General features: G+C 42.7%; 1 protein-coding gene across 3 annotated transcripts in view; it reads left to right on the top strand.

The window, feature by feature from the left end:
- Nucleotides 1-681: 681 nt before the first annotated feature.
- GFPT1 (glutamine--fructose-6-phosphate transaminase 1) overlaps nucleotides 682-11,800 on the top strand; it is a 65,311-nt gene continuing 54,192 nt past the window's right edge. Inside the window, exons 1-2 of one of the 3 annotated variants that reach the window (XM_032352319.1) lie at nucleotides 682-2,881; nucleotides 3,288-3,424. In XM_032352319.1, coding sequence (XP_032208210.1) covers nucleotides 3,412-3,424 — 13 coding nt within the window. In that variant the 5' untranslated portion in view covers nucleotides 682-2,881; nucleotides 3,288-3,411. Of the gene's footprint in view, nucleotides 2,882-3,287; nucleotides 3,425-8,682; nucleotides 8,897-11,800 lie in introns of those variants that run through there. The other 2 variants (XM_032352317.1, XM_032352320.1) reach the window with 2 other exon arrangements.

Here is an 11,800-nt window from a genome sequence, read left to right as displayed (position 1 = left end):
GGATCGAGCCCCGCATTGGGCTCTCTACTCAGCGGGGAGCCTGCTTCCCTTCCTCTCTCTCTGTCTGCCTCTCTTGTGGTCTCTGCCTCCTTGTGGTCTCTGTTAAATAAATAAATTAATTTTTTAAAAAGCTACAGGAAATTGAGAGTGTGGAGGAGATGCAGTTAATGACAAGCCTTCATGGATGGCCATGAAATAAGTTGCTGAAGTGGGGAGTGAATTAGATTATTGGAGGAGGGGAAATCATGGAACCGAGAGGCCAAGGTATAAGCAAGATTTTCTGCAAAAGGGAGCAGCCCTAAGAAGCAGAGAGGAAAGGTGGGGAAGACCTTTCTAGGCATACAGAGCAGTGTAAACAGAATCTAGAAGCTATGTACGTGTATGTATTTGGGGACTGCAAGAAGCAAACTGTGGCCCAAGTGTAAAGTGAAAGTCCTTACCTGGAAATGGGACAGAAGCAAACAGTGAGCCGAACAGTGCTACAGAAACAAGTGGCTGCCTACCCAGCATATATATATACCCCTGCTTCTTACTGAGAGAGGCCCTTTCAATTACCATTTGCTTTTGTTTTTGTTTTTTATGATTTTATTTATTTGAGAGAAAACACAAGCAGGGAGAGGAGCAGAGGGAGAGGGAGAAGCAGACTCCCTGCCAAGCAAGGAGCCTAAGGCAGGGCTTGATCCCAGAACCCCTGGGTTATGAACTGACCTGAAGACAGATGCTTAACTGACTGAGCCACCCTGGCAACCTGTTAATTATCATTTGTGATGTGACCAGGGAAGGTATGCCTCAGGGGATAAATTCTAACTAAAGTAAGCCAGTCATTTTAACTCCTTTTCTCTCTGCCAGTTAGTTTAGGTGGGGACATGTAACCCAGCTCTGGCCAACCAGCTGTAAGAGAGGCTCTACTGGAGTGTTTTAATTTAAAAGATTTTCTTCCCTGATTAAGAGAGAGAGTTAATCTATGTAAAGAAGGCTCTTTTCCCCTCAATTCCTTTCTTTCCTGTCAGGTATGCTGTAGAATGGAAACTTAATGTCTAAGGCTATGACAGTCAATTTAAAACCATGATGAAAAGCCAGTCCACTGAGAATGGCAAAGAGGAAGGAAACAAGGCCTGGATCCTTGAGGACATTATTGACTTTTGAGATAGTCTGGGAACCACCCGTTTTGAGAGTATCATGTGAGATAAGAGGTTTTCTTGTTACGAACATCTACTGTTGGCAGGTATTGTCACTTGAAGCTGATTGCTTTCTAATAGCCTTGGTAAGTCATGGAGGAGTTGGTACATTTATTTTACTGCTTTTTCTTATTTGTGGCCTACAGTGCGAAATACCAATCTTAAAATGAAAATAATATATTTTTAAATTAATTGAGCCATTTTTTCAATCAAAGATTAATTTAGAATGTATGGTTAATCAGATAAATGGTTTTACTTTTGAATTTTTAAATTATACTTAATTTCTCATATATGTTTCACAAAAAGGGGAAGTAATCATTCATATTAGTTGTGTTTGGTGAAAACAAAAATTAGCCCCCCCAAATGTATAAAATCTTGCAAGTATTCTGGAAAACACTTTGTAAACATGGGACATTTCAATAGGTATTTGAAACAGATTATTGACTAAGAGTCAGCCAAGCACTTGGAGGATTTTTTGCTAATGAGAATTAGGATGAAGCATTATCCAGAATGACAAGGAGCAAAATATTTTAAAATAGCAAACTTTCATTGGCATTCACTATGTGACAAACACTATTCTAAGCACCTTACATTTATGAAGTCATTTAATCCTGTGAGATCGGTAACTATTATTGTCCCCATGAGGCACAGGGAGAAGTACATTTTCCATTGCCATACAACTTCAGTGAAAAAGCCAGGAATATGAACCCTGGCATTCTGGCTGCAGACCTTATGCACATTGCTATGATTCTACTATTTTGTCTTAAGGGGACTGGACCCACATACCACTCCTCAGTATTTTTACCCGGTGGGGGAGAGCGTTCCTTGCCCTCAGAGGTGCTGCTTTCTAGTGGGCCAAAGTCTTTTCCATCTTTTATTTGCTCCTGACTCTACTGGGCCAAAGCAGTGGTATGTGCATGTGTGTCTCCCCTGCCCCCCAACCTTTTTGTCAGGAAGCTAGCTGCTCTTCAGTCCAGTGGGAATTTACATCCCTTTGGGAAAACCCAGCTTTATACTCCAATTTCCCCACAGCAGAGTTGCAATCTTGACAGAGTGCTTGTAGGCTATGCCTTTGTATCCCCTGAAAGAAACTAGGGAATAGTATTTTTTTTTTCCTGTTACCTTACATTTCCAGTGATCTTTCAGCTCTAGGCAGCTCTATGAATGGTCTGCTTCCATTCCAACTCTGATCACATCCTACAGAACAGAAATATTAGATAGGACCAGTTAATCTCATGGTTTCCTATTTGTGGACAATTTCTTGGCAGTAAGGTGAGTTTCCTTCTAGCAGAGCTAGAAAACTGCTCCAGGTTCTGCCTACTGAGAAAATTTGGATGCACCCCAGAGAGGAATATAGGGGAATATACTAATTCTAGTTGGAGTCTGCATCTTTGTTCCTAAGCATGAGGTTTCCTGGTGGGGCAGTCAAGGCTGTGTTCATCTGATGTAGTGGGCATCTTTTGTTTGTGTGTTACAGGTGTCCCTGCATTTTCATTAGCAACACCTTCCCCTTTCCTTTGAGGAAAAGGAGTCTACGTGGGGCTGGGGAAATGTTGGCTCTCTCGCTGACTCTGTGCCTCTGGTGACTCTGTGTGGTACTGGTGGAATTGTCTAATCACAGTGTCCTGCCTTCTGCAACAGGAGTGAGCAGGGCATAGGAATCTGCACTGGACACATCAGAATCCTTGCTTTGAATATGAAAAGTAAGGATGGGGGAATAGCCTCTCTCCCCTTGGACTGCAAACTATAAAGATATGATTCCAGAGTTGTTTGAGGGTCATTGATCTGTACATAAGGTCAAGGAGAGAGAATCAAAAGGAGTTCTGACAACACTGTTTGTGTCCTGGATACAGGTGTGCCTGAAGCTATATCCCTGTCCTTTCCAATGACATTAGCCAATAAATCCCCTCTTTAGCTACTTTGAGTGAATTTCTATTCTTTGTCATTAAAAGCTCTATCCTTAAGAAATTTAAAACAAATTCATATATTCAGCATTGAAAAAATCAGTAGGATCAACATTAAGTAGATGTATTAGGGTTCTCCAGAGAAACAAAACAAATTGTATCTATCTACTTACCTCTCTACCTATTATTTTTACATTTATTTCAGGGAATTGGCTCATGTAATTATGGAGGCTGGGAAGTCCAAAGTCTTCAGGGTGGGCTGACTGGACACAAGGGGAGAGCCAATGTTGTAGTTGAAGTCCAAAGACTGTCTGCTGCCTAATTCCTTCATGCTCCAGGGAGGTCAGTCTTTTGTTCTATTCAGGTCTTCAACTAATTGGGTGAGGCCCACCTACATTATAAAGAGCAATCCACTGATTTAAATATTAATCTCCTAGGAGTGCCTGGGTGGTTCAGTGGGTTAAGCCTCTGCCATCAGCTCAGGTCATGGTCTCAGTGTCCTGGGATTGAGCCCCACATTGGGCTCTCTGCTCAGCAGGGAGCCTGTTTCCCCCTTTCTCTCTCTGCCTGCCTTTCTGCCTACTTGTGCTCTCTCTCTGTCAAATAAATAAATAAAATCTTTTAAAAAAATAAAGAAATATTAATACCATCCAAAAGTAACTCACATAAACATCCAGAACACTGTTTGACCAAATATCTGGGCACTGTGGCTCAGCCAAGTTGATACATAAAATTATGCATTATGGAGGGCAGAGTTTGCTTTCATCACCAACTTATTTCTGATTCCTTCTTCCATATCTTGGTCCCCTCTCTTTGGATTATCATACTCAATTTCACATGCCCTTATGTTGTCCCTTTTTTGACCAGTGTCATCAACCAAGGTGATCTGTCCAGACCTGGCTTCTTTCTGATTTCAGAAACCGCTTCATCCACATCAAAACTTTCATTTCCTCAGTGACATTTTCATACCCAATATCCAAATGAAAATTATATTAAATGTCACTGTAAAGTATTAATAGATGATAATGATTTACTGTAGACCTCCTGGGGGAAAGGGAGGTGCTCTGCTTTAAATACAGAAATACAGAGACAAGTTTAGGCAATGTGATAGGTAAGGAGTGGAGGTAATTTTGGACAAGGGAATTTTGTGGTCCCCTTACAAACCCATTTTGTGACTAGTTCTCTATAGTCATGTCCTAACTAACACCTGGTTACCTTTTTAATGCTTCCTTTCAAAAAGAGCATAGGCAAAGATGGAAAAGCATTATAGTCCATTCTTAGGGAACTAGTTCAGTATAGCTAGACCATAAGATGCTTGCTTGAGTAGAGTGGCAGAAAATGATGCTGATAAGACTGGCAGGAATGAAATCCTGAGTAACTATGTCTGTACAGAGGAGTCTGGACTTAATCCTGCAGGTGAAGGGTACCCACTGAATTGGAAGCAGGGAGAACAGAATCAGATTTGTGTTTTGGAGGGTCACTTTGGCGTTAAGGTCTATAGGATGAACTGGGATGGTGGTAGAACCAAAGGGGTTCAATGAAGGGGACTTTATGAGGCCCTGACTGGTGCCTTTTATTCTTGTGTTCATTTCTTCCATCTCATAAGCCTTGATAGCTCCATCTGTTTCTTCTTCCTTTGATACTTAACCACAATCTTCTCTGTCTATTAGGGCACATTTCTCCACAAAACTCCCTAAAAATTGGAACATTTGTCTCCCTGCTTCCCATATTCTTTTTTTTTTTTTAAGATTTTATTTATTTATTTGACAGAGAGAGTGAGTACAGGCAGATAGAGTGGCAGGCAGAGGCAGAGGGAGAAGCAGGCTCCCCGCTGAGCAAGGAGCCCGATGCGGGACTCGATCCCAGGACCCTGAGATCATGACCTGAGCCGAAGGCAGCTGCTTAACCAACTGAGCCACCCAGGCGTCCCTGCTTCCCATATTCTTGTTATGCCTTTCTTTTTTAATTGAAATATAATGGACATGTAACAATATATTAGTTTCAGGTGTACAACAGGATAATTTGGTATATCTATATATTGTATAACAATCACCACAATAAGTCTTGTTTACACTCATCACCAAACATAGTCACAACTTTTTTTCTTTTGGTAAAAACTTTTTAAGATCTACTCTCTTAGCAACTTTCTAATATACAGTGCAGTATTATTAACTATTACCGTCCTGTTCATTACATTCCCAGGACTTATAGCTGAAAGTTTATATCTAGGCATTTTTTATTGTAATAATTTTGTTGCTATTTGCTATTGGAATTCAGGTAAGGGGTAACAAAAATCACAAACATGACGTCTAAAAAAATTTTTTTTAAAGATTCTATCCATTTACTTGAGAAAGACAGAAAGTGTGCACAGTGCACACGCAAGTGGGGTGAGGGGGAGAGGGAGAGAATCTTTAAGCAGACTACCCAATAAGTGGGGAGTCCCATATGGGGCTTGATCTCATGACTCATGAGACGACAGCCTGAGCCAAAACCAAGAATCTGAGGCTCAACCAACTGAGGCACCCAGGTGCCACCCCACTGCACCCCAATTTAAAAATCTTATAAAGCTATTTTAAGTATGGTTCTTCCTTTCTTTAGAAATGGTAGCTGGAAGCCCTAATGGCCTTATGTGCATCAGGCTGTATAGCATGGAGGAGACTGAGAGCCATCAGGTTTAACAGGACAAATCTATGAACAGAGAAATGAACTTACATAAAGAGATGATGACTGACACCCTCCTTACCATCATTCTTTTTTTTTTTTTTTTTTGAAGTCCAGTTAGTTCAGAACTTTTGATGAGGAGAGAAAATCCTTTCCATTTCTTCAGATGTTTTAATTAGATCCAGATGTCCCCTTTCCTTCACAGATCATTTATTTTCTTTTCCAGCCCCTATTCCCAAAAGTCCAGCTAAGGCAAAGCTCTATAGAGATGGGGGTCAGATAAACAGAGTTCTTTCGTATTAGTGTCTTGACTGGAGCATAGTTATGAAGGGCTCTTTGTTCCATTGGGTTGGGAAAATATTGACTTTCAAAGTTTTTCACAACCTCCTCCTTGCCATACATCCTGCTGGGCAGAAGGCCATTGGGCTTCCAGTTGGCATATCTAAAAATATGAGGAACCCATGCACCAAGGAGTCAAAGTATGATTCCAGTGTTTGAACAACACATTTGTGCATTGCTAGCAAACCTGATGATGCCACAAAGTGCCAGCAGTGGTACCAACATTCTCATGCTCAAACTAAAATACCATTGAATCCCTTGCTTTTCTCTTCTCTTTGTTACCTTGACTCCTTGGCAATCTCACTGCGATCTTACTAGAAACTCTTAGATGAGGGTTCTGAGGCTAAGATGTACATCCACAGTCTTTTGCCTCTTCAATTAAGAAATGTGTTGTCTATTAACAAACAGCTATTTTTAAATTTTTAGCTGTGTTTTTAACTTTAGCTCTAGGGTCATTTAGGGGCTTAGGGGCCTGAAATATTAAAGGGCTCTTAGGTGATAAACACTTTGATTAGTTAAATGTAACATTTTTCCAGCCTCTCTTTGAAACAAGTAATTAAAAGCCATTTTTTCCCCTCTAAGAATATCTGAAAAGCCCTTCCTTCATTCATTTGATCATATAACCAGTCATAGGAAGTCAATTCCTATGACTTTTCACTCCTTCAGAATGGTTTTTTTCACTCCTTCAAAACCATTTTTTTTTTTAAGATTTTATTTTTATTTATTTGACAGACAGAGATCACAAGTAGGCAGAGAGGCAGGCAGAAAGAGAGAGAGGGAAGCAGGCTTCCTGCGGAGCAGGGAGCCCAATGCAGGGCTCGATCCCAGGACCCTGAGATCATGACCCCAGCCGAAGGCAGCAGCCCAAACCACTGAGCCACCCAGGCTCCCCAAAACCATTTTTTTTTTAAGATTTTTTTTTTCTTTTTTTTAAGTACTCTCTATCCCCAATGTGGGGCCCAAACCCATGACCTTGAGATCAAGAGTCGCATGCTTCGCTGAGCAAGCCTCAAAAACATTTCGATCTGTTATTTTGTGCTAGGGTTTTAGTAGGTGCTGGGAATGCAAAGGCTTGATCTGGCCTCAAGAAACAACCTCGGAGGGGGCGCCTGGATGGCTCAGTGGGTTAAAGCCTCCATCCCGGGATCCTGGGATCGAGCCCGGCATCGGGCTCTCTGCTCAGCGGGGAGCCTGCTTCCCCCATCTCTCTCTGCCTGTGTCTCTGCCTACTTGTGATATCTCTGTCAAATGAATAAACAAAATCTTAAAAAAAAAAAAAAAAAAGAAACAACCTCGGAGGGAAATACACACACACAAACACAATGTCAGAAGTATATTGATTTAAAGGGGGCAGTTCAAAGACTGAGAGGTTAATCCATGTCCTTAAGTCTGTCTGGGGAGAAAAATCGGTTTTCCTCAAGAGGTAGCATTTAAATAGAGATGGGGTGGGGATTCCAGAAAGAATCACTGTGTACAAAATATTTGAGAATGTTGGCGCAGTAGGGAAACTGTAGCTTTGGAGTGTAAAGGGCTGGAAGGTGGGGTAGGAAGAGAGCAATCGTGTGAGGTAAGACCAGATACCTAGGGTCAGAAGTCCATGCCATATTCTGTATGCCAATCAAGTTTTTATTTGATCCTAATCTGGAGCCATTAATAGTTATGATAACCATCTACATTTGACTAAAGATACCATTTAAATCTTCCTAGAGCAAATGCTTGGATAATAAATTCTCAGAAACATCATCTCTCTCTGATTAAGTCTCTCTTGGCAGGAGTGGTGCATTAATTTACAGAATTAATCGTCAGTGAGTCAAACGTAAGGCTGTCAAATCTGGGCAATTCCTAGTCTTCTCAGGTGGGCCATCAGAAGTCTGAGCCAGAAGTTTCATAAGACCAGTAGCACAGTGTTGTATCGTCGAGCTTTACATCCTCCTCTCCCTACCCCCATCCCCTCTGCCAAAAACTGGGGGTTAGGAAGGCAGTGAATAGGGTTGGGGTGGGGTGCGGAGGGCGTTTAGAGGCCAAGCATATTACACAGAGCTTAAGTCCGGATCTGAACTCCCTGTCACCAGAAAGACTGGATGAACCTGAATGGAGCTTTGCATCAAGAATTTGGTTAACTTTCCTCTCTACCTCATTCAATTTTCTTTGCAATTTTTCTTTAGTCCTATGTCCCTTTCCATTCGGACTTGTTTATCCCCCCTTTTCAGGCCTCCCGCTTTCTTCCTCCTTTTTCCGCCGCTTCGTGGGGTGCCGGAGCCTGGGGCCTTGGGTTGCATTGGGTGCATGCTCCAATGCTATTTGCTTTGCTGACAATTCCATCCTCCTCTTTCCTTAATGTTCCGTCTTTCCCTGCCAGCCACCGAGTTTCTTCCGCCCCCACGGCGTGGTTCCTCCAGCTGCTCGCCCGGGGGGCCGGGCGGCTCCAGGAACCCCAAGCGGATGCGGCCGCTGGCTGGTGCCACGTCTCCGCCGCCAGCAGGCCAGCGCCTGCGTGGGCTCGAGGGCGGGGCGGGGCGGCACGGTGAGGCGGGAGCTGCGCGTGAGCGGCGTGCACACGGCCCAATGGGATCCGCAGGAGGCGGCGGCGGCGGCGCGGTGCGCGCCGAGGGGCGGGTCCCCTCGGCAGTTGCTGGCGAGCCCGGGAGGCCGAGAAGGGTGTCGTTGCTTCGGCCGTCGCATCCGCGAGGGAGTCGTGTTGGCTTGCCCCGGGCCCCCAAGCTCGCCGATCGCCCCAGACGCTCGTGTGTGCGCTCCCGACCTCGCCAGCCGTTCGCTGCTCGGCCGCCGACCGTGCCTTCTGCATCATGTGCGGTAAGGGGGCTGCGGGCGGGGGGCGTGTTGCGGGGCGGTGCTGCGGTGCGGTGCGGGCGCCGCCGAGGCCGGAGGCTGGCGGGAGCCGGAGTGTGAGGGTGTGAAGTGCCGGTGCTGGGTGCGGAGGCCGGCCTCGGCGAGCGGGATGAGAGTGATGGACCTAGGAGGGTACCTGGGAGGAGGGCGGGCTCTAGAGTGGATCTGGGGGGCCATTGGGGGCGGATTTGCGCTGAGGAGGGAACAGAAATGTAGCTATCTGTCTTGGAAAGGGAGAGAGGGCCGAGGGAACTGAGGTGTAGAGGGGCTTGCCTTCAAAAGAGTCCGTCAGGTGAGTGAGGCAACCTGTGGAACATCAGGTGAGATCACTCGAACTTATCTTCCTTTCTTCTAGGATTTACCTTTTCAAAAATATTTATTTTTAGTTGCTTTCTTTCGGGCAGGCCCAGTAGAAACGGAACTATGTATAGCTAGGGCTACGACAGTGGTATTCTACATGATCTTACTGAGTGCCGCCCCTTGTCTCAACAGAAACCATTGCTGATCAGTAACTTGGTGAATGGGCTCCGACCTAATCCTGTGGTGGGAGAGGCCCGAAAGTGACTGTAGCATGCGTTATCACGTGCCTGTGCACCCATTTAAAACACCTATGAAGAGTGTTGGTCCACATTTAATAAGCGTTTTACCAAGAGCAGTTAAAAAACATAGGTCCTTTTATTCCATGTTTTGGGATTTCGTAATTTTAATATTCCCTAAAACTGTTAGTAAAGGGGATTGTCAGAATTATATCTGAAATGATTGATAAGCTCTAAAATAGGCATTTACTTGGCTATTGTCAGTAGAAAGAGTTATATACTTACCGCTTTTATTGAAATTTACAGCTAAACTTACACCTGGAAGAAGGAACGCTTTTTTAAGCAAAGTAGGATTGTAATAGAGTTGAAGCTCTCTGGGAAACTATTCTTCATAGCCTTTTGCAAGAATATCCTGGCAGGAGGTGGCTTGTACTCATTGGTGTATATTTTTCCTGTACTTAATTTTATGGTAATTTCAGCTTCTGAAAATGAGGAGCAGGTTTAAATTTAGAGCAGATTTAAAAAAAAAAAAAACCTCAAAACAGAAACATCTATAAATAGTTTCTGAAATTATTAGATTAGGACTGACTTTGGAATCAGTTATACTTTTGCTGTGCCTGGTTAGTAGAGTGGTTTTGAAAAACACATTATTTAGTTTGTAGTTGTGCAGTAGTGAATTTGCAAACTGATTAACCCCCAGGATTCTTCATTTGGTAATTAACTTTTCCTCAATGTAGAGGTGTGTGCCTAGTTAAGCATGTGGCTTCCTGGTTGCAGGTCATTTCTTCTTCTTTCTGGAAAAGAAAGTACCAGAAAAGAAAAAAAAATCAGATTTGCTTTAGAAGGTTTCAGATAAGGGTGAGGCTTTGGGGTGGAGACTAGATAAGTGGGAGTTTTCACACAGCCAACATCCCCATTCCATAGAGTTTTACTGCTGAGGAAACACACCGGTTATAAAGAACTAGTATTTGAAACATTTCCAAGGTCCTGCCTTTAACCCAGAACAGAGTTTTGCATGATTCCAGGAATAGAGTTCAGAATTTATTTCCTCTTTAATGTAGATTCTGAAACTTAACTGTTAGAAGGATAAGACTTTGTATTTATTTTCTTCTCATAGCTCAGTCATTGAAATAAAATTTCTAGGCAGAGGAAGTGAGGGGGAATGAGATTAGATAGGAAACTTTAGAAGTTTACAAACCTTCTTTTTCATTTTAATTCCAGTAGAGTTAACCTACAGTGTTAGTATTAGTTTCAGGTGTACAATATAGTGATTCAGGGATTCTGTACCTCACCCAGTGCTCATCGTGGACAAGTGCCCTCCTTAATCTCCAACTCCTTTTTCACCCATCCCCAGATGCATAGAAGTTTACCTTCTGATTACCTGTGGCCTATTCCAAGTTCTTAAAAAAGGTTATTTTGTCTTAACACTGTACATTGTTGGAGCAGAAGAATGAAGGCAGAAAATTCTGTGATACGCTTTTTCCAATCGGATATACTAATAAAACTGTTTACCAGTTTATGCTGAGATGTTAATAGTGTTAATCGGGAGGGAAAGAAAAGGTTCTATGGTCAATAAATTTGGGAAGCAGTAGATTAAATAGTGTTGAACTGACTTTTTTTTTTTTTGACATGTTTCTTGGAACCTTTAGTGGGCTACTAAGTGTTGTGAATCATCCAGAGAAGAATAATAGTGTGCCTGTTTTCCACATTTATTTTATCTTCCTCTTGGTTTTCTAGAATACACTTTGTCCTTTTTATTTGTGTTACCTCTTGTTTTGGTGAGGGAATGGCAAGTCACTTAAGCTGCCCACAGCTTTTAACAGATTGTACTGTTTTTTGTTTTTTGTTTTTTAAATAAATGTAGGGTTATACCATTTCTCTTTGTTTTCTTTTAATTTTTTTAAATTACTCAAAACTGCATTTATTTATTTATTTATTAAACTGCATTTTAAAATTTAGCTTTGTGACTCTGCATATTCCTTCAACACGTTCAAAACATTGTTCTCCTCCTCAGTAAGTACAGCATGCTTGATCCAGTCACTGACACAGCACACGTGGAATCACCGAGGTCTCTGCTGGGGTGGGGTTTTTTTGTTTGGTTTTTTTTTTTTTTGAAAGCCTCATAAGAACTGTTGGGTTCAGAGCACAAATGCCTCGAAGTTGGCCTGGGCACATGCCACATGTGCATTTTGGTGCTTTTCAACCTCCTTGGCATAAAGGTAAACAGTTCTATTACCAGGGACTTGGGGCAGACTAATTTTGTTAGAGGCTATATTATAGGACGGTCTTTGATGGTATGTTAAATGTGGGGCCATTCTGAATGCGACTACAT

The sequence above is a fragment of the Mustela erminea genome, chromosome 7, assembly GCF_009829155.1.
Source record: "Mustela erminea isolate mMusErm1 chromosome 7, mMusErm1.Pri, whole genome shotgun sequence".
NCBI classification, from domain to species: Eukaryota; Metazoa; Chordata; class Mammalia; order Carnivora; family Mustelidae; genus Mustela; species Mustela erminea.
Note: the sequence above shows the minus strand (reverse complement) of the source record. Positions and strands in the feature narration are given on the sequence as shown.